General features: G+C 39.3%; 1 protein-coding gene across 3 annotated transcripts in view; it reads left to right on the top strand.

Moving 5' to 3' along the window:
* GPR155 (G protein-coupled receptor 155) overlaps nucleotides 1-18,011 on the top strand; it is a 240,117-nt gene extending 222,106 nt beyond the window's left edge. The window contains exons 15-16 of one of the 3 annotated variants that reach the window (XM_053698461.1): nucleotides 15,666-15,806; nucleotides 17,036-18,011. In XM_053698461.1, coding sequence (XP_053554436.1) covers nucleotides 15,666-15,806; nucleotides 17,036-17,258 — 364 coding nt within the window. In that variant the 3' untranslated portion in view covers nucleotides 17,259-18,011. Of the gene's footprint in view, nucleotides 1-15,665; nucleotides 15,807-16,979 lie in introns of all 3 variants that reach the window. The other 2 variants (XM_053698463.1, XM_053698462.1) reach the window with 2 other exon arrangements.
* The last annotated feature ends 5,589 nt before the right edge of the window (nucleotides 18,012-23,600 follow it).

Raw genomic sequence — 23,600 nt, 5'->3', positions numbered from 1 at the left:
AAAATAAAGGTTCAAAATTTCTTCCTCAATTTTTATAGAGTTAATTATACCTATCCAAGATAAAGGTTTTTGTTTCCAGGAAGCCAAAATAGATATAACGTGTGTTTTAAGAGGTTCAAGATTCAGTGGGATTATTTTATTCAGGTAGGGGGTAATGTATACACCCAAATACTTGAGTGCTACTGGTTGGTGTCTAAATTGGTGCACCATCAAATGACGTAACTCGTGTTGTGGAGTTCCTATATTAATAAATTCCGATTTGGAATAATTGATACGAAAGTATGACATCTCTCCGAATTCGTGTAAAGTTAACATGAGTGCGGGCACTGAAGTTTCTAAATGCGTTAAAGTTAAAATGATATCGTCCGCGTATAAGGAAGTTTTGTATTCTGTGTGATTTACAGTTATTCCTTTGATATCTGGGTTACCTCTAATGTATGTGGCCAACACTTCTATTGCCAAAATGAACAACGTGGGGGATAAGGGGCATCCCTGTCGGGTTCCATTCTCGATTGTAAATGGTTCAGATAGAAAATCATTCAACTTAATTTTGGCCATGGGATGATTATATAGTGCAAAGATTTTAGTAAGGAACTCGGTGTTAAAACCAAATCTTAGAAGTTTATTTTTAAGGAAGGACCAATTCAGACAGTCGAATGCTTTTTCAGCATCCATAGATATGACTACTGCAGGGATATTTTGTTTACTTGCATATTCTATGAGATTAATGATTTTAGTGGAGTTGTCCCTAGCCTCTCTATTTGGGGTAAATCCTACCTGATTGAGGTGTATTAAATTTGGGAGTACTTTGTTTAGGCGGGTGGCAAGAATTTTAGCATAAAGCTTAACATCCACATTTAATAAAGAAATGGGACAGAAATTTGAAGGGGTCGTAGCTGGTTTGCCCGGTTTGGGCAAGACCACAACGTGTGCTTCCAACATCGAGGGCGGAAATTTAGCCCCTTGACTTATCTCATTAAAAATTGTGGCCAAGTGTAGAGGCAGATCCTCTTGGAAAACTTTATAATATTTCATAGAGAACCCATCTGGGCCCGGGCTTTTCCCATTTTTCAGTGTTTGTATGGCCTTCTTGATTTCTGGTATAGAAAAGGGCAGGTTAAGTTGTTCTAATTGGGCCTCTGTCAGCTTAGGTAAAGGACAGTTTTTAAGGTATCCATCTAATGTACTGTTGAAATGGGGTAAATCATCAGTAGGAGATAAGTTATATAGGTCCGAATAATAAGAATGGAACGCCTGGAGAATTTCGGGGGTAGTTGTTAATGTTGATTTGTTTGGGGGTTTTAGTTCATATATGTGTGATTTAAGTTTCTTTCTTTTTAGGGCCCTTGCTAGATATTTACCGGCTCTATTATTCTCATAATGGAAAAAACTATTTGTTTTATGCAAGAGATTATGGTGTTCTAATTGCAAGAAGTCATCTAAAGCTAGCCTGACTTTCATTATTTCAGTCAGAATACTATCATCTAACGGAGAGTGCTTATGCAAGTGTTCCAGGTCTGAGAGTTTAGTGGTAAGGTTGTCATATTCTGCCCTTTGGGCGCGTCTTAATTGGGCTCTTAATTTGATAAATTCTCCCCTAAGTGAGCATTTGTGTGCCTCCCAGACCGCAAATTGGTTGGAAGTTGAGGGAATGTTTATCTGAAAATATTCCTCTATGACTCTATGCAATTTATCGACATGATCTGCCTTGTTAAGCAATGTATCATCTAATTTCCATAGAAATGGTATGTCTGTATGTTCTGGCCATGTGATATGTAGCAAGACTGCTGAATGGTCTGACCAGGCTGTGGGGGAGATTAAACATTTTTTAACCTGTGTGAGACCTTTTTGATTAGTGAGAAAATAATCAATCCTACTGTGTGATTTGTTGGGATGGGAGTAGAACGTATAGTCCCTGGTGCTAGGATGCTGAAGTCTCCAGATGTCATATAGCTTATGGAGTTTAAGTTGTTTCCAAAAATATGTATGAAATTTTGTCCTATGTGTTAGGCAGGGGTTGTTGCTATCTAAATGTGGCTGGAAGTGTAGATTAAAGTCTCTGTCCATATAAATTGGTCCTGTTGAAATGTCTAATATACGATTAAACAGTTGTACAAAAAAGGGTTTTGGCTTGCTATTGGGTGCATAAAGATTGATAAGTGTAACCGGTCGTCCATATAGGAAGCCCATCAGTCCCAGGAATCGGCCTTCATTATCTGATTCTTGTTTGATTAATGTGAAGTGTACACTTCGTTTCATTAAAATGCTCACGCCACATTTTTTAGAAGGTCCTGTGATGTGAAAATGTTGTGTATAAGTTTGTCCTAAATATTTTGGTATGTTTCCCTTTCTAAAGTGGGTCTCCTGGAGGAAGAGTATATCGGCCTGCCTTTTGGAAATATCTGAGAGGGCTTTTGATCGTTTGCATGGGGAATTAAGACCTCTAGCATTTTGGGAAAAGAGGACTAGGGAGTGTGGCTTGTTAGAGTTGTGACAAGACATTATCTTGGTGTAATTGCCAGCTAAACTTATGAGTATTTAAACTTGTCAAGCATATAGTGACTGTATAAGTAGTGAAATTTTTTTTCCAATATAATAACATAATCTGAACATGTATTAGCTTCATACAAACAATGAAAACAAACAATATATTTGTGCAGAAAAACAGTGTCAACACATTGTGCAATAAAGAACTGTAGAATTATAAAAACAAACAAATCTCTAAGTCTGAAACCAGACATAAAAAGAGATATAACACTAAAGGGGGGAATACAATCATAAGGTCCTTTATTTTGTAAACATAAAGTTCTTACCCATCCCAAAAGTAGGGATAAGGCTTAAATATTAGCGTCCTGGGGCCTGTGGAAGCTTTGGACAAGAGCCTCGCATTACTTCATGCGGTGTTAAACAGTCCTTATTATGAGTAAGTAAGCTGGATACGATACCTGTCTCGTCGCGGCTCGCCAGGAATCAGAGTCCAGCATATGTCCATCAGTAAGGGAGCCCGAGGGTCGGGCCGCATGTAGAAGTATCAAGAGACACATATGATATAGCTCTAGTCCTCCTCCGATTCAGAGGGGCGAGTATCTCTAGGTGAGGGTTGCTGCTTTCCGGGTTTTTCTATCATTGATGGTGTTTTGTCCGGCCAGGGCATCTTGGTTTGCTATTTTGCAGGGTTGGCATTTGACCTTTTGTTGACTCTTTGTTGGTCTGTCGTCAGGGGTGTTAAATCCATGGAATGGTCGATGCCTAGATCTTTGCTGAAGGTATTCATGTCCTCTGGCTTGTTACATATCCATCTTTTATTGTCCTGTATGACCATGAGGTGGGTGGGGAAACCCCATCTATACGGTATTTTCTTGTTGCAAAGTAATGTTGTTAAAGGAGTAAATTCTTTTCGTCTCTGCAACGTTCTCGCTGAGAGATCCTGGTAAATTTGTATAACATTACCCCTGAACCTTACAGGCTGTTGTCGTCGGGATTGATTAAGAAGCATTTCTTTTTCAAGAAAATTTTTATATCTGATAATAATATCTCTAGGTGAAGCCCTGTCTGGAGGCCTAGGCCGGAGAGCCCTGTGGGCCCGTACCCACAGAATATCCTCTGTGTATGATTTTTCCTTAATAGCAGAGAAAAGAGCCTGTAGATACTCTGGAAAGTCTCTAGGTAGAAAGATTCAGGAACTCCTCTTAGTCGCATATTTTTCATCCTACTCCTATTCTCTAAATCGTCTATTTTATCCATTAGTGCTTCAATATTCTCCTGTTGTGAAGTAGAGCTATTATCAATACGGATAATATCTTCCCTGATTTCGTCGGTTTCTGCTTCCAGAATTTCAACTCTAGAACTCATAGTTTGAATTTCTTGTTTGAGTTCTGTGAGTTCTTCTCTAAGGCATTTTCTGAATATTTCTGAAATCTCCTGCTTGGATGCAAAATGAGATAGGAGTGAAGCAGGGATTGGAGTGGTCTCTTCAGATGTAGGCCCAGGTGCAGGGCTTGGAGACTGTGTGCCAGGGGGAGGTTTATTTTTACCAGCCAAAGTATTTGTAGGAGAGTGTTCTGTAGCAAAGTAAGATGGCATTGTGTGGGTTTTATTTGTTGGCACTTTGGCGATTCTATCTGACTTATTTAGTCTTTTGGATGCCATTTGGAAAGGTTGCACAAGATCCCCTTAATTCTAATAGATGTGGCCACTTTGTGTAAGGGATACCCCTGTCTGTCAGCAGTCACCACCCAAATATTATAAAGTCACTTTTGTTTGTTTGTTTGAGGGTGCAAGCTTCTGCCCACAGGCACCTCTTTATCTATATAATCAGCAGTTGGAGAAAGCAGTGGTACCAGAGGGCCTCCCCCAACTAACGGTATAATTGCAGCGCTGGTAGCGCTATTTTATGTCCCTGTGGTGATGGCGTTTTACAAGCGCTGCCCTCGTGGGCTAGGTTTGCGCATAATCTCACCTCTGTTCCGTTTGTGAAGCCGTGACAGCGCTCCCCTGTGCACCGGAATCCCCGTCCAGCCAGCTCAAGCTAACTACAGCCTTCTATAAGGTAATGCTGCAATATGGGCTGCACAGTGAGCGGCGCGAGTGAACCGGTCCTGGCTGCAATGTCAGTAAGATGGCGCCCGCTGCGTGTTCAGCCTAGGCCTGTAGTGACCGCTTTACCGCTTCTCCTCGTAGCTTTTGGTAGTCCGGATGATATCCCCAGGCTCAGGGTATGCTCCCTTCTCCTGCTGTGGTATATAAAACAAATTTTAGCTATTGAGAACAGCCCCAGACAGTGCTTGCAGGACCCTGTGTACGGAGCTCCGGATTTATGCGACCATCATGGTTGCTACCAAGCTCCGCCCCCCCACTGGGAAAAAGTTTTTAATTCCAGGATTCTTCAACTGCAGGTCTGCAATCTATATTATAAAGTGTCCGTGTTCCATTTTTTATGTAGGTCAAACGACCAGGCAGATAAGAATCCGTATTACAGAACACAAGTCTAATATACGTTGTAAGAAAAAAGGTGCCCCAGTAGCTGGTCATAATATCAGTCAGTTAAGATTTCAAATAATAGAAAAAATAAAAATACCCATGAGAGGGGGTGATAGTTGCCATTCTCAATAGAAGGGAGATGTATTGGCTCTATTATTTAGATACTATGTACCCCAAGGGGTTAAACCATGAATTTGATTGGTCAGTGTTTTGGTAATAGCGCTGCGGAATCTGTTGGCGCTCTACAAATAACCGATAATAATAATGAGGGCTGGAGATTGATTCTGATATTTTGCAAATACCATGATGTATGTAAATGAGAATTTTGTAAAATTGTGTACTTGATTTTCACTTTTTAACCTAACAGATGAATGTATTTTAATTCACATGGTTATGCTTTAATCTCTGTATGTAAAAATTGTATTTATGATGTAGTAATACAAATAACCACTAGGTAGAGCTAAAGCATAGAATTCATGTGTGACACAGGTGTGCATAAGCCTATTTAAAGGCAGGTAATGTTAAGATCTCTGGTATGCATCAGGAAGGGCTGAGCTAGGCCCGAAACGTTGCAAATATTTGTTGACCCATGTTGTAATATTAATAAAGATATTTTATTATTGGAAGTTCTGGAGGAGTTGTTTTACATCCGCTTTCTCCTCAGTCACCATCCCTAGCAGTTTTACAAGCAGTGCCCTGCAGCTCAATTCAGTCTGTTCCTGGGGTGTATTTTTACCAGGAGATTTTGCAGCGCAGCTTACCTCTGTGGTTTCTACGGCACCGATCTATCTCTGCAAGAAACAAAAAGTCTAAAAATATATCAGGAATATCGTCTAACGCCAAGGCTGCTTTGGTCAATTTATCCAAATTATCTGAGGATGACCATTCTTCAGCGTTCTGATTCAGAATCTACTTTGGTTAGTCCGGTAGACTCAGAGTAGATTAGTTTCAGGTTTAAAGGGACAGTCTACACCAGAATTTTTATTGTTTTAAAAGATAGATAATCCCTTTATTACCCATTCCCCAGTTTTGCATAACCAACACAGTTATAATAATATACTTTTAACCTCTGTGATTATCTTGTATCTAAGCCTGTGCAAACTGCCCCTTTATTTCAGTTCTTTTGACAGACTTGCAGTTTAGCCAATCAGTGCCTGCTCCCAGATAACTTCACGTGCACGAGCACAGTGTTATCTACAATATATGAAATACGTAAACTAACACCCTCTAGTGGTGAAAAACTGTTAAAATGCATTCTGAAAAGAGGTGGCCTTCAAGGTCTAAGAAATTAGCATATGAACCTCCTAGGTTAAGCTTTCAACTAAGAATACCAAGAGAACAAAGCAAAATTGGTGATAAAAGTAAATTGGAAAATTGTTTAAAATCACATGCTCTATCTGAATCATGAAAGTTTATTTTGGCCTAGACTGTCCCTTTAAAGCTCGAGCACCTCCGTTTATTGCTTAAGGAGGTTCTGGCTTCTCTGGAGGACTCGAAACCTACAACTACTGAGACCCCTCAAGTTACTAAACTGAAGAAAGTTTATGTCAAACCTAGAACTGTGGAAGTGTTTCCTGTTCCAGATCGTATCTCGGACATCATTTCTCAAGAGTGGGAGAAAACGGGTGTACCCTTTTCCCCATCTCTTGTTTCTAAAAAAATGTTTCCAGTTGCGGACTCCGTTCTGGAGCTCGGGCATAGTATTCCTAAGGTGGATGGCGCTATATCCACCTTGGCTAAGAGAACTACAATACCTCTGGAGGATAGTACCTCCTTTAAGAACCCCATGGATAGGAAATTGGAGGGGTATTTAAAAAAAGATTTCCCTTCACCAAGGTCTGGTATGGCAAGCTGTGGCCGATTTGGTGGCAATTTTGGAGGAGACTACCTTGGAGGAGATTCAGGACAGGATCAAGGCATTACAGTTGTAAAATTCCTTTATTTGTGATGCCAGTATCCAGGTAGTGCATCTGAGTGCAAAGACTTCGAGTCTTGCCATCCTCTCTCACAGAGCCTTGTGGCTAAAGTCTTGGTTGGCATACATGGTTTACAAGTCTAGACTCCTTTCTTTACCTTTTAAAGGGAAGACTTTGTTTGGTCCTGGTTTGGATTCCATCATTTCCACTGTCACAGGTGGAAAGGGGGCTTTTCTTCCTCAAGATAAAAAGGCTAGACCTAAGGGTCGCCAATCTTCTAATTTTCGTTCCTTTGGCAATTTCAAGGGACAGAAATCCTCAACTTCCACCAAACTTGACCAAACAAAACCTTCCTGGAGACTTAACCAACCATGGAACAAGAGTAAGCAGTCCAAGAAGCCTACTTCTGAGAACAAATTGGCATGAAGGGTCCAACCCCCGATCAGGTAGGGTGCAGACTTTCCTTCTTTCAGGAGGCTTGGATTCACGATGTTCCAGATCCTTGGGCGGTGTATGTGGTCTCTCAGATATACAAGATAGGTTTCAAATCTTGTACTATAAGAGGCAGATTTCTCCTGTCTATATTATCTGCAAACCAGGAAAAGAGAGAGGATGCTTAAATTATGTCAGGAATCTCTCCTCGCTAGGGGTGATTGTCTCTGTTCCTCTGGCAGAGCAGGGCCGAGGATTTTATTCCAACCTTTTCGTGGTCCCCAAGAAAGAGGGAACTTTTTGCCCCATTTTGGACCTGAAGTGCCTCAACAAATTTCTCAAGGTTCTGTCCTTTAGTCCAAGACGGTCAGTTCATGACCACCATCGACCTGAAGGACGCTTACCTTCATGTTCCTATCCACAGGGAACATTTTCAATTTCTTCAGTTTGCCTTTCTGGACAGACACTTTCAGTTTGTAGCCCTTCCTTTCGTCCTGGCTAAAGCTCCCTGAATCTTTACGAAGGTGCTGGGGGCTTCTCAGGCAATTGCGGTCGCTCCGTACCTGGATGACATCTTTGTTCAGGCTCCATCTTTTCATGTAGCAAGATCCCACACAGATTCTCTATTGTTCATTTGTTGCTCTCACGGGTGGATGGTGAATCTGGGCAAGAGTTCCCTGATTCCAGAAACCAGGGTCTGTTTTGGGGACAATCATAGACTCGATCTCTATGAAGATTTTCTTAACATAAGTGAAACAGTCCAAACTTCTCTCTGCCTGCCTTTCTCTTCAGTCCTCTGTTCATCCCTCAGTGTATGGAGGTAATTGGTCTAATTGTGGCCTCCATGGACATTATTCCTTTTGCTCGCTTCCATCTGAAACCCCTCCAACTATGTATGCTCAGGCAATGGAACGGACCATTCGGACCTCTCAACGGATCATCCTAGATAACCTTACAAAAGAATCTTCTGGTGGCTCTGTCAGGATCATCTGTCTCTAGGCACTTGCTTCTTGAGACCATTTTGGGAGATTGTGACTATGAATGCCAGCCTTTTGGGCTGGGGAGCAGCTTGGGTTCCATTAAGAGCTCTGGGATTCTGGTCACCGAAGGAATCCTTCCTCCCAATAAATATTCTAGAATTGAGAGCAATTTACAATGCTTTGATAGCATGGCCTCCTCTGAGTTCGGTCTGGTTTATCAGATTCCAATCAGAAAACGTTGCAGCAGTGGCTTATATCAACCATCAGGGAGGAACAAGGAGTTCCCTAGCGATTCACATCCCAGGTGTGGACAACTGGGAAGAAGACTACCTGAGCAGACAGACGTTCCACCCATGGGAGTGGGCTCTTCATCCAGATGTATTCTCTATGATAACCCACAGGTGTGGGGTTCCGGAGTTGGATTTTATGGTATCTTGCCTCAACACCAAACTACCCAGATACAGGTCCAGATCAAGGGACCCACAAGCGTTTCTGGTGAATGCTATATATCGGTTCTATGGGATTTTGATCTGATATACCTTTTTTCCTCCATTTGCTCTCCTTCCTCTGGTTATAGCCGCATTAAATAGGAGCAGGCTTCTGTGATCCTTATTGCTCCATCTTGGCCCCGCAGGATCTGGTGAGGATGTGGTCCTCCCCTCCGTGGAGATTACCACTGAGGAAGGACCTTCTACTTCAGGGTCTGTTACTTCATCCAAACCTAGATTATCTGAGACTGCATGGAGATTGAACGTCTAGTCTTGCCTAGGCAAGGTTTTTTCAGGAAGGGTCATTGACACTTTGATCCAGGCTCGTAAACCTGTAGCTAGTGAAATATATCATAAGGTTTGGCGCACCTATTTATCCTGGTGGGAATCTCAGGGTTTTTCTTGGCGCAAGGTGAGAGTTCCCTGTATTCTATCTTTTCTCCAGGAGAGTCTGAAGAATTGTTTATCAGTCAGTTCTCGGAAGGGTCAGATCTCTGTTTTGTTGCATAAACGTTTGGCTGACTTACCGGACGTTCAGGCTTTGGTCAGAATCAGGCCTGTGTTTAAACCTGTTGCTCTGCCTTGGAGCCTTAATCTTGTTCTTCAAGTTTTGCAGCAGGCTCCATTTGAGCGTATGCATTCTGTTGATATTAAGCTGTTGTCTTGGAAATTTTGTTCTTGTTGGCTATTTCTTCTGCTCGTAGAGTCTCTGAACTTTCGGCTCTTCAGTGTGATCTTATTATCCATGCGGATAAGGCAGTCCTATACAGGGAGTGCAGAATTATTAGGCAAATTAGTATTTTGACCACATCATCCTCTTTATGCATGTTGTCTTACTCCAAGCTGTATAGGCTCGAAAGCCTACTACCAATTAAGCATATTAGGTGATGTGCATCTCTGTAATGAGAAGGGCTGTGGTCTAATGACATCAACACCCTATATCAGGTGTGCATAATTATTAGGCAACTTCCTTTCCTTTGGCAAAATGGGTCAAAAGAAGGACTTGACAGGCTCAGAAAAGTAAAAAATAGTGAGATATCTTGCAGAGGGATGCAGCACTCTTAAAATTGCAAAGCTTCTGAAGCGTGATCATTGAACAATCAAGCGTTTCATTCAAAATAGTCAACCGGGTCGCAAGAAGCGTGTGGAAAAACCAAGGCGCAAAATAACTGCCCATGAACTGAGAAAAGTCAAGCGTGCAGCTGCCAAGATGCCACTTGCCACCAGTTTGGCCATATTTCAGAGCTGCAACATCACTGGAGTGCCCAAAAGCACAAGGTGTGCAATACTCAGAGACATGGCCAAGGTAAGAAAGGCTGAAAGATGACCACCACTGAACAAGACACACAAGCTGAAACGTCAAGACTGGGCCAAGAAATATCTCAAGACTGATTTTTCTAAGGTTTTATGGACTGATGAAATGAGAGTGAGTCTTGATGGGCCAGATGGATGGGCCCGTGGCTGGATTGGTAAAGGGCAGAGAGCTCCAGTCCGACTCAGACGCCAGCAAGGTGGAGGTGGAGTACTGGTTTGGGCTGGTATCATCAAAGATGAGCTTGTGGGGCCTTTTCGGGTTGAGGATGGAGTCAAGCTCATCTCCCAGTCCTACTGCCAGTTTCTGGAAGACACCTTCTTCAAGCAGTGGTACAGGAAGAAGTCTGCATCCTTCAAGAAAAACATGATTTTCATGCAGGACAATGCTCCATCACATGTGTCCAAGTACTCCACAGCGTGGCTGGCAAGAAAGGGTATAAAAGAAGAAAATCTAATGACATGGCCTCCTTGTTCACCTGATCTGAACCCCATTGAGAACCTGTGGTCCATCATCAAATGTGAGATTTACAAGGAGGGAAAACAGTACACCTCTCTGAACAGTGTCTGGGAGGCTGTGGTTGCTGCTGCACGCAATGTTGATGGTGAACAGATCAAAACACTGACAGAATCCATGGATGGCAGGCTTTTGAGTGTCCTTGCAAAGAAAGGTGGCTATATTGGTCACTGATTTGTTTTTGTTTTGTTTTTGAATGTCAGAAATGTATATTTGTGAATGTTGAGATGTTATATTGGTTTCACTGGTACAAATAAATAATTGAAATGGGTATATATTTGTTTTTTATTAAGTTGCCTAATAATTATGCACAGTAATAGTCACCTGCACACACAGATATCCCCCTAAAATAGCTAAAACTAAAAACAAACTAAAAACTACTTCCAAAAATATTCAGCTTTGATATTAATGAGTTTTTTGGGTTCATTGAGAACATGGTTGTTGTTCAATAATAAAATTAATCCTCAAAAATACAACTTGCCTAATAATTCTGCACTCCCTGTATACCAAATTGGGATTTCTTCCTAAGGTGGTTTCGGATCGCAATATCAATCAGGAAATTGTTGTTCCTTCTTTTTGTCCTAATCCTTCTTAGAAGGAACGTCTGTTACACAACATGAATTTGGTTCGTGCTCTAAAGATTTTCGTCAATCTTCTGCCCTTTTTGTCGTTGTTTGCTGGCAAACGTAAGGGCCAAAAGACCACGTCAACTACTCTTTCATTCTGGTTGAGGAGTGTCATTCGATTGGCTTATGAGATAGCTAGACAACAGCCTCCTGAGAGGATTACAGTTCATTGAACTTGGGCTGTTTCTTCTTCCTGGGCCTGTAATAACGAGGCTTCCGTGGAGCAAATTTGCAAGGCAGCCACTTGGTCCTCATTACATATAGAGTACCTTTTCAAAGTTTTTATAAATTTGATGTTTTTGCCTCAGCTGATGCTTCTTTTGGGAGAAAGGTGCTTCAAGCGATGGTGCTCTCAGTTTAAGTCTGCCTGCTTTGATTTCTCCCTCCCTTTTCCATTTTGTGTCCTCTATGGCATTAGTAATTGAATGGAATCATGGACTATCCATGCCATTGGAAATAAAATAAAATTAATGCTTACCTGATAAATTATTTTCTTCGCCCTTGGTCTAATTTCAAGACGGCTTCTTATTTTTATTTTCTAATCTTCAGGCACCTCTATACCCCTGGTGTTCCTCTTCTCTTTCCGTATTCCCTCGGCTGAATGACTGGGTATTATGGGAAGTGGGAGGGATACTTAAAGCTTTGCTGGGGTGTTCTTTGCATTCTTCTGGTTACCAGGAGTTGAATTTCCATTAGTCATTTAATGGAATTGTGGACTCTCCATGCCAGGAAGTATAGAATTTATCAGTTAAGCATACATTTTGTTTTCCATGTGTACATTTGTAATAATGAGTTGCCCTCATCCATTTGGACCTTTGTACATTATAACAAGAAATTATAATCTAACTATACTTTTGCAAATAATTCACAGCTAGATTACGAGTTGTGTGTTATGACTCAAATAGCATCGGTATGGGCCATAACGCTTCATTTTCCCTAACGCTGCTAATACAAGTCTTGTAGGTATAGGTGTACCGCACACCTTTTTGGCCGTCACGCAACGTCAGTACTGCACTTTTAAAAAAGTAATTTTTCAATGGGACTTCCATAGCGCCGGTATTACGAGTTTTGCCTGGGAGGCCAAAAAGGGAGCGGTGCACTCTATAACCACAAGATCTGTACCGCCATCTAAAGTCAGTGGTTATGAGTTGTACGTTACAAAGCTGTAGCATAAAACTCATAACTAAAGTGTTAAAAAGTACACTAACACCCATAAACTAGCTATTAACCCCTAAACCGAGGCCCTCCCGTATCGCAAACACTATAATAAATTTATTAACCCCTAATCTGCCGCTCCCGACATCGCCACCACTTCAAAAATGTATTAACCCCTATTGCGCCGCTCCCCGACATGGTCACCACTATAATAAACCTATTAACCCCTAAACCGCCGCACTCCTGCATCACAAACACTATTTAAAGATTATTAACCCCTAATCTGCCATCCGCCCACACCTCCACTATAATAAACCTTTTAACCACTAAACCGCAAGCCCCCCACAACGAAATATACTAAAATAAACTCTTAACCCCTAAACCTTCTGGCCTCCTACATCACTAACTCTACATAAATATATTAACCCCTAAACCTAACCCTAACGTAACCCTAAGCATAACCATAACCCTCTCTAACTTAAATATAATTAAAATAAATATAAATTAAACTTACAATTTTTACCTAAATAATTCCTATTTAAAACTAAATACTTGCCTTTAAAAAAAAACCTAAGCTAGCTACAAAATAACTAATAGTTACATTGTAGCTATCTTAGCTTTTATTTTTATTTCACAGGTAAGTTTGTATTTATTTTAACTAGATAGACTAGTTAGTAAATAGTTATTAACTATTTAATAACTACTTAGTTAAAATAAATACAAAGTTACCTGTAAAATAAAACCTAACCTGCCTTACAATAAAACCTATATAATAAATAAAATAAATTAAATTAAATACAATTATCTAAATTACTGAAAAAAATAAACCCTAAATTACATAAAATAAAAAACAAAATCATCAAAAATAAAAACGAATTACACCTAATCTAATAGCCCTATCAAAATAAAAAAGCCCACCCAAAATAAAAAAAAAACCCTAGCCAACACTAAACTGCCAATGGCCCTTAAAAGGGCCTTTTGCGGGGCATTGCCCCAAAGAAATCAGCTCTTTTAACTGTAAAAAAATAAATACAAACAACCCCCCAACAGTAAAATCCACCACCCACACAACCAAACCCCCCAAATAAAAACCTAAATAAACCTAAGCTAAACATTGCCCTAAAAAAGGCATTTGGATGGACATTGCCCTTAAAAGGGCATTTAGCTCTTTTACATTGCCCAAAACCCTAATCTAAAAATAAAAACCACCCAATAAACCCTTAAAAAACCCTAACACTAACCCCCGACGATCTTACAGTTTTCGAAGACCGGACATCAATCCTCATCCAGGCGGCAGAAGTCCTCCTCGAAGCCGGCAGAAGTCTTCATTCCAAGCGGACAGAAGGCATCTTCTATCTTCATACATCCGGCACGGAGCATATTCTTCTTACGAAATCCGCTGGAAAATGAAGTTTCCCTTTAAGTGACGTCATCCAAGATGGCGTCCCTTACATTCCAATAGCAGTTAAAGAGGAAAAAATCCTATTGGTTGTTGCAATCAGCCAATAGCATTGAGCTTTCATCCTATTGGCGGATCTAATCAGCCAATAGAATCTGAGCTCAATCCTATTGGCTGATTGGATCAGCCAATAGGATGAAAGCTCAATCCTATTGGCTGATTGCAACAGCCAATAGGATTTTTTCCCCTTTAATTCCTATTGGCTGATAGAATTCTATCAGCCAATCGGAATGTAAGGGATGCCATCTTGGATGACGTCACTTAAAGGGAAACTTCATTTTCCAGCGGATTTCGTAAGAAGAGGATGCTCCACGCCGGATGTCTTGAAGATAGACCCACTCTGCATGGATGAAGATAGAAAATGCCATTTGAATAAAGACTTCTGCCCGCTTGGATGAAGACTTCTTCCGCCTGGATGAGGATGGATGTCTGGTCTTCTAAAACTGTAAGTGGATCGTTGGGGGTTAGTGTGTGTGTTTATTTGGGGGGTTTTGTTGTGTGGGTGGTGGGTTTTACTGTTGGGGGTTGTTTGTATTTTTTTTTAGAGTTAAAAGAGCTGATTTCTTAAGGGCAATGCCCCGCAAAAGGTCCTTTTAAGGGCCATTGGTAGTTTAGTGTAAGCTAGGTTTTTTTTTTTATTTTGGGTGTTTTTTTTATTTTGATAGGGCTATTAGATTATTATTTTTTGGTCATTTAGATAATTGTATTTAATAAATTTAATTTATTTTATTTTATTGTATTGTTAGGTTTTATTGTAAGGCAGGTTAGGTTTTATTTTAAAGGTAAATTTGTATTTATTTTAACTAGGTAGTTAGTAAATAGTTAATAACTATTTACTAACTAGTCTACCTAGTTAAAATAAATACAAACTTACCTGTAAAATAAAAATAAAACCTAAGATAGCTACAATGTAACTATTAGTTATTTTGTAGCTAGCTTAGGTTTTTTTACAGGTAAGTTTGTATTTAGTTTTAAATAGGAATTATTTAGGTAATAATTGTAAGTTTAATTTAGATTTATTTTAATTATATTTAAGTTAGGGGGTGTTAGGGTTAGGTTTAGGGGTAATATATTTATGTAGTGTTAGTGATGTGGGAGGCCAGAGGTTTTAGGGGTTAATAACTTTAGTATAGTGGCGGCGACATTGGGGGCAGCAGGTTAGTGGTTAATAAGTGTAATGTAGGTGGCGGCGATGTTAGGGGCAGCAGATTAGGGGTTAATAACTTTATGTAGGTATAGGTGATGTCGGGGTGGCAGATTAGGGGTTAATAACTGTAATATAGATGGTGGCGATGTTAGGGGCGGCAGCTTAGGGGTTAATAACTACTGTAGGTGGTGGCGATTTTAGGGGCGGCAGATTAGGGGTGTTTAGACGTGGTTTTTATGTTAGGGTGTTAGGTTTAAACGTAACCTTTTTTTCACCATAGACATCAATGGGGCTGTGTTACGGAGCTTTTCATTCTGCGATCGCAGGTGTTAGACTTTTTTTTTGCCCGCTCTCCCCTTTGATGTCTATGGGGAAATCATGCACGAGCACGTCAAAGCAGCACTTGTATTTCGGTGCGGTATGGAGCTCAACGCAACCATATCGCCTGCACAAGCCTGCCTTTTTTAAAACCTGTAATAGCAGCGCTATAGGGAGGTGAAATAACAATGCTTTTATGGTGCTCATTAATTTCCCTATAGCGCTCAAAACTCGTAATCTAGCTGTCGGTTAAACCTGTTCGAGCTATATTTGCAGAATATGTAGAGCATGCAGTAAAAAAAAAATACTTTAGTAGGTATGATTTGTATTTTATAGACTTGAGTTCCTTTGGAGAGGCCGTGAAACCACTGCAACTACTGTTGATACCAGAGTGCCTGAGGAAATACGGATGACCTGCAACCAGTTTGTACGATACCATAGAGATTTGTGTGTCAGGAACATAGGCAAGGAAAAAAGGTATTTAAGGGCAGCTTGGTAATGATGGGATGTGCAAGGACATATTTTTTATCAGAGTAGCTGATGAGCAATAACTTGATATGCAGTAAAACTACAATGTTCTGCTTTTTAGAAATAATTACAATTATTGGAACTATATTAAGGGGGCTGGAAACTCAATTTGAAGCCAAACATTCTCCCATTCATCAAACAGTGCACAAATTCAACTCACCTTTCTGTAAATTAGTGGAATAATTTTTACATTGGACTAACAGAATTTAGATAATATCCTTCTAGTTAATTAATTGATTTTAAAATGCATAATACCTATACTGTAGCTTGTTTCACAGCAGTAACAAGAAATGATACTGGTTTGTCTGTAGTCTATAAATTATGGATTAACACTCATAAATACAGATCCGGATTATGGTATTTCTGCTACAATGTTTATTTAGGTTAAATCCAGTGTAATCTATTAAAATGATTTTGTAATCACAACACCAGTGCTATTATCTAGTTTCCCAGCATTCATTTCCCAAAATACCATCTTTCATTTGCTCATTACATGACTTATGACCTTTGTTTCACATAAATGAACCACTGAATAACTTTATTTATAATTTTTTAATGTAAAATATATTAGAAATGTGTGGGTTGAATGCTTTGCTTGCTGCATGTGCTTGCTTTTGCTAGTTTAATTAACTTTTTTAATGCTTTAATGTGGTTTGTTCTCACTCTGGTTTAGCTGTTTGTTCATGCTTTTCTGTCTTCATTTTCTCATCTCTCATTCGAAACTACTTTATGTTAACTGCCTTGTAAAGTTGCAGATCCCTGTTTGCATTGTTCCTGCCCATCGATTTGACTATCTGGTACACCGCACAACAAGAACAATAGATTATTTGAAATCTACATATTTGTATGTCTGACATTTTTTTTTATCGTTTTGAAACCAATACATAGCAATCTTCTAGTGCCACAAATTACTTGGCATTGCATATATATGTTTACACGGCGTATGTAATGCATGTATACACACACACTCACACATTCATGCACAAAAAATTTAAGTGTACATTATTGACATTAATATTTTTAATTGGCCTTAAAATGCAGAGAGATCTTTCCTAACATACTTATATCATGCTGTCTTTCCTGTTTCCCTCCCTTTCACCTCTTTATCTGCTGAACAAAAAGCAGCGCTGGTACAAGATGTAGAGAACATATGGGTGAATCATTCCTTTGACATGCAGGTGTGGCAGTAGAACCTCAACAGGCATCTTCTGGGGCTCTGATCTGGTGAGCTGGCTTGTTGAAGTGGGGCTTGCTCAGGATCGTGGAGAAGCTGTGAAGTATGGAGAGAGACTGTTACAAGGAGGAGTGATCCAGCATATTACAGATGAATATGAATTTAGGGATGAAAATCTCTACTATCGCATGTTAAGGAAGAAGAGGGTCCCAGCGCAGCACAGCTGATATCAGCAAACTGTACAAGACTGGCTGCGGTCTTTGAGATCTATGGTGTTGATCCACATGCTTATTTAAATGTTAGCTCAAAGGGATTTTATTCCAGCCTATGCAAATCTATAAATGCTGGGTATTTTCATATGCTTGAGTGCAACATGTGTAGTGAGTGTAAACAAGTGTGTCTTTTTCTCATGCATGTGTCAGAAGTGCAGACACCATTATGTTTAGGAGATATCCGTGCTGACATAAGCCATATTACAATTTTTTTTTCTAACCTAAGTAGCAGACTAAGAGTTTGACATTTTTGTACATTCTCAGAAATGTTTTAAAAAATAAAATAAAAAAGATCTTAGTCCATATTCTAAAACAAAGAAAAAAAAAAAATCAACAACACTAATTTATCTAATATTTTGCCACTAATGATGACTTTATGCAATTACTGCTATTCATGTGGAAGCGGAAGTGTTTTTTTCTTTTCTTGCTGGTTGCTACATTTCTTTGTAGGACAACTATCTGTCCTTTGTTTTATTAAAGCTTAGTTTATCTGGCCGCCAACGCCATTATTTAATTCAGTGGGCGTTCATGTACTGGTGCGTTTCACATGTTTTGTTTACCACACAAACTGTTACAAATATTAGAAAACGGAATTAAATATGACCAGAAAATAAGGTTTATTAATAAAGGGCAAATACGATAATAATAAGCTATTGTTACCGGCTGAATCATTAGTGTTTTCCTTACAAATAAATGACTTAAACATTTTATGAGAATTCAGTTTTGAATTGTTTGTCTTTTTAAGTGCATGTAGTAAATGAAAAAATGCTGTGTACTTCATTTCTTTTAATCTCTTTTTCTATAACTTAAACGTGTGTAGAAGCCTTGATAGACTGCACAACTTACATACTGATTTACACAGCTCATGTATATTTGTCAATAATTGATCACAGTAGAGCGGATAAAGAGGCTTTTCAAAGTGTCTTCCTCTGGGCTGCCCACAATGCAGTTTGCCAATAACTTCACACTTTTAAAAACTTTTGAAGCATTTTATTTTGTATGCAGACATTTTTCAAGGTAGTGTTAAGTGCTGAAATATCCTATGGATACATAAATGTCCCTCTAAAGCAGTGGTGCCAGGGAGGGCAGGAGTGGCTGTGTGGCTGTAGGCCATATTGCCTCATACTTACACTTATGCTACCAATAACCCCTCTAAGTAATATTCAATTATTATTCCTTGTTTTACTTTAACTTCATATGAAGCTGGTTACTATTAAAACATTTAATTGAACTGTATATAATATTTAATTTTAAAACATGTTATGCAAATGCATGTGCTTAATTGCCTAGTGATAAATGTGGAACAAATTACTAAATTCTGTCTTCTGCTCACACACAATTCCATGGTAGGCCAGATGTGCCCTGTGGAGCATAGTTTGGTGGTCCTGCTTTAAAGAGACATGACATATTTTTATTTATTTTTTGCATTAATGTTTGGTACAAATACTATTAACTTTCAGCTAGATTACGAGTTGTGCGTCGTTATGGCTTTTTTTCACTACCGCTGGTATTACAGGTATTATAGGTATAGGTGTACCGCACACCTTTTTGGCCGTCACGCAACGTAAGTACCGCACTTTTTAAAATGGGACTTCCATAGCGTCGGTATTACGAGTTTTTCCTGGGAAGTCAAAAAGTGAGCGGTACAGCCTATAACTACAATTTCCGTACCGCCATCTAAAGTCAGTAGTTATGATTTTTACATTACAAAGCTGTAACATAAAACTCATAACTAAAGTGTTACAAAGTACACTAACACCCATAAACTACCTATTAACCCCTAAACTGAGGCCCTCCCGCATCGCAAATACTAAAATAAAATTATTAACCCCTAATCTGCCACTCCGGACATCGCGGCCACTATAATAAACATATTAACCCCTAAACCTCCGCACTCCCGCATAGCAAACACTAGTTAAATATTAACCCCTAATCTGCTGCCCCAATGTTGTAGCCACCTACATACACTTATTAACCCCTAATCTGCTATCCCTAACATCGCTGCAACCTACATTACTGTTATTAACCCCTAATCTGCTGCCCCCAAAATCGCCGCCACCTAACTACACTTATTAACCCCTAATCTGCTGCCCCCAATGTCGAAGCCACCTAACTACACTTATAACCCCTAATCTGCTGCCCCCAATGTCGCCGCCACTATACTAAATTTATTAACCCCTAAGCCTAACATAACCCTAACACCCACTAACTTTAACATAATTAAAATAATTCCAAATAAAAATTACAATTAATACCTAAATTATTCCAATTTAAAACTAAATAAATACTTACCTGTAAAATAAAACCTAAGATAGCTACAATATAACTAATAGTTATATTGTATCTAGCTTATGTTTTATTTTTATTTCACAGGTAAGTTTGTATTTATTTTAACTAGGTACATTAGTTATTAAATAGTTATTAACTATTTACTAACTACCTAGTTAAAATAAATACAAATGTACCTGTAAAATAAAACCTAACCTGTCTTACAGTAAAACCTAACATTACACTAAAATTAAATAAATTACATTAATCAAATACAATTAACTAAATTACAAAAAAAAATCACTAAATTACACAAAATAAAAAACAAATTATCAAATATTTAAACTAATTACTCCTAATCTAATAGCCATATCAAAATAAATAAAGCCCCCCAAAATAATAAAACCCCCTAGCCTAAACTAAACTACCAATAGCCCTTAAAAGGGCCTTTTGCGGGGCATTGCCCCAAAGATATCAGCTCTTTTACCTGGCAAATAAAAATACAAACATCCCCCCCAACAGTAAAACACACAACCCACACAACCAACCCCCCCCAAATAAAATTCTATCTAAAAAACCTAAGCTACCATTGCCCTGAAAAGGGCATTTGGATTGGCATTGCCCTTAAAAGGGCATTCAGTTCTTTTACATTGCCCAAACCCTAAGCTAAAAATAAAACCCACCCAATAAACCTAACACTAACCCAGAAGATCCACTTACAGTTTTGGAAGACCGGACATCCATCCTCATCCAGCCGGCGAAGTCCTCATCCATGCGGCAAGAACTCCTCAACGAAGATGGGAGAAGTCTTCATCCAAGCGGCAAGAAGTCCTCAATGAAGCCAGGAGAAGTCTTCATCCAAGCGGCAAGAAGTCCTCAACGAAGCCGGAAGAAGTCATCATCCAGGCGGGCAGAAGTCTTCACCCAGACGGCATCTTTTATCTTCATCCTTCCAGCGTGGAGCGGGTCCATCTTCAAGACATCCAGCGCAGAGCATCCTCTTCATACGGTCCCAGCCGTACACTGAAGGTTCCCTTTAAGGGACGTCATCAAAGATGGCATCCCTTGAATTCCGATTGGCTGATAGAGTTCTATCAGACAATAGGAATTAAAGGGTAAAAAATTCTATTGGCTGATGCAATCAGCCAATAGGATTGAGCTTTAATCCTATTGGCTGATCCGATCAGCCAATAGGATTGAGCTTGCATTCTATTGGCTGATTGGAACAGCCAATAGAATGCAAGCTCAATCCCATTGGCTGATTACATCAGCCAATAGGATGTTTTACCCTTTAATTCCTATTGGCTGATAGAATTCTATCAGTCAATTGGAATTCAAGGGATGCCATCTTGGATGATGTCCCTTAAAGGGAACCTTCAGTGTATGGCTGGGACCGTATGAAGAGTATGCTCTGCGCCGAATGTTTTGAAGATGGACCCGCTCCGTGCCGGAAGGATGAAGATAGATGCCGTCTGGATGAAGACTTCTACCCGCCTGGATGATGACTTCTTGTCGCTTGGATGAAGACTTCAACCGGCTTCGTTGAGGACGACTTGCCGCGTGGATGAGGACTTCGCCGGCTGGATGAGGATGGATGTCCGGTCTTCCAAAACTGTAAGTGGATCTTCGGTTGTTAGTGTTAGGTTTATTGGGTGGGTTTTATTTTTAGCTTAGGGTTTGGGCAATGTAAAAGAGTTGAATGCCCTTTTAAGGGCAATGGCCATCCAAATGCCCTTTTCAGGGCAATGGGTAGCTTAGGTTTTTTAGATAGAATTTTATTTGGGGGGCTGGTTGTGTGGGTGGTGGGTTTTACTGTTGGGGGATGTTTGTATTTTTATTTGCCACTTAAAGCAAAAGAGCTGATATATTTGGGGCAATGCCACGCAAAAGGCCCTTTTTAGGGCTATTGGCAGTTTAGTTTAGGCTAGGGGTTTTATTATTTTGGGGGGCTTTTTTATTTTGATAGGGCTATTAGATTAGGAGTAATTAGTTTAAATATTTCATAATTTTCTTTTTATTTTGTATAATTTAGCGTTTATTTTTTGTAATTTAGTTAATTGTATTTGATTAATGTAATGTATTTAATTTTAATGTAATGTTAGGTTTTACTGTAAGACAGGTTAGGTTTTATTTTACAGGTAAATTTGTATTTATTTTAACTAGGTAGTTAGTAAATAGTTAATAACTATTTAATAACTAATCTACCTAGTTAAAATAAATACAAACTTACCTGTGAAATAAAAATAAAACATAAGCTAGATACAATATAACTATTAGTTATATTGTAGCTAGCTTAGGTTTTATTTTACAGGTAAGTATTTATTTAGTTTTAAATTGGAATAATTTAGGTATTAATTGTAATTTTTATTTGGAATTATTTTAAATATTTTAAAGTTAGTGGGTGTTAGGGTTACGATAGGGTTAGGTTTAGGGGTTAATAAATTTAGTATAGTGGCGGTGACATTGGGTCAGCAGATTAGGGGTTAATAAGTGTAGTTAGGTGGCGGCGACATTGGGGGCAGCAGATTAGAGGTTAATAACAGTAATGTAGGTTGTGGTGATGTTGGGGGCAGCAGATTAGGGGTGTTTAGACGTGGGGTTTATGTTAGGGTGTTAGGTTTAAACATAAAATAAAATTCCTCATAGACATCAATGGGGCTGCGTTACGGAGCTTTACGTACCAGCACGTAACAGCAGCTCAAAGCAGCGCTGGTATTTGTGTGCAGTATGGAGCTCAATGCTGCCATATCGCCCGCAAACGCCGGCTTTTTTAAAACTCTTAATACCAGCGCTATAGGGAGTGAAATACCTCCGAAAATGCTGCGGTCGTTAATTTCCCTATATCGCTCAAAACTCGTAATCTGGCTGTTTGTTTGCAATATACAGTAATTATTTTTTGTCCATTTTGAGTAATTTACCTTTGTATGCACATATGCCAGTCCATTCTAATCTTTTATCTGTATTTGCACATCATCATCTATTCCACTGGGAAGTAGGCCGTGGGGTTGTGGTGTCTTCCTCACAATTGAAGAAGTATAACTGTTCAGGAACCAGCCAGTGTTATAAGAACTATTTTGCTTTCCTGACTTAAAGGGACATAAAACAAGTTAGAAACAAAATATAATAATATGTACTTTGATTACTTTACCTGCACATTTATACTGCAGTGCCTCGCCATTAACCCTTTCTTTTTAGTTTCTGAATTATAAAACTCCCCCCACACATTTCCTTCTATGACTGTATCTATATCTATTGTTGTTTTGGTAAAATGCAAAAATGCATAGGGATTATCTGCAGGAGCATGTCTAGAAGCTGTTAACTCAATTGAAATAAAATGCTTGTGTCTAAACACAAATTATTTTAAAATACTTGCCAGCAATTTTTTAGATTTTTTTTTATGCAAACTATTTTTAATTAATTATCCCTTTTAGGATATGCACAGATCTCAACCTGTTTTATGTCCCTTTAATGGGATACTAAACCCAGTTTCTTTCCTAAGACATGGAGAGTCCACAACGTCATTCGAATTACTAGTGGGATATTCACTCTGGAGAGCAGGAGGAGGCAAAGAGCACCACAGCAAAGCTGAAGTGTTACTTCCCTTACCTATACCCCAGTCATTCTCTTTGCTTCTGTCAATGGAGGAGGTGAAGTTCGGTGTCTGAAGATTATTTTTCCTTTCTGGGTACTTTTCGCTGCAAGCAAGGATTTGGGTTTAGTTGTGTCCATGTCAATCTCTTGAGTAAGAGTAGTGGTGGCTTTTAAGTAGTTAGGCAGTGGTGCAGTGGTCATTGCTTGGTTTCCTAACACATTTGCTGCCCTAGTCATAGAAAGCCAGAGTTGGTTACTCTGTTCTTTCTTTTTCTACAGGTCTCTGTAAGGAGTATGTGTCCTTTCACGCCTTGTAAGCTGTCGTCCTGCCTGACAGCTGGATTGCAGGTAAGTGCTTTTGTCTTCTAGTTCTTGAAGACTTGCACTTGAAGAAGATTTAGTTGCAAATTTTATATAGGATTCATAGGCAGGGTGCAG

The sequence above is a fragment of the Bombina bombina genome, chromosome 1, assembly GCF_027579735.1.
Source record: "Bombina bombina isolate aBomBom1 chromosome 1, aBomBom1.pri, whole genome shotgun sequence".
NCBI lineage: Eukaryota > Metazoa > Chordata > Amphibia > Anura > Bombinatoridae > Bombina > Bombina bombina.
Note: the sequence above shows the minus strand (reverse complement) of the source record. Positions and strands in the feature narration are given on the sequence as shown.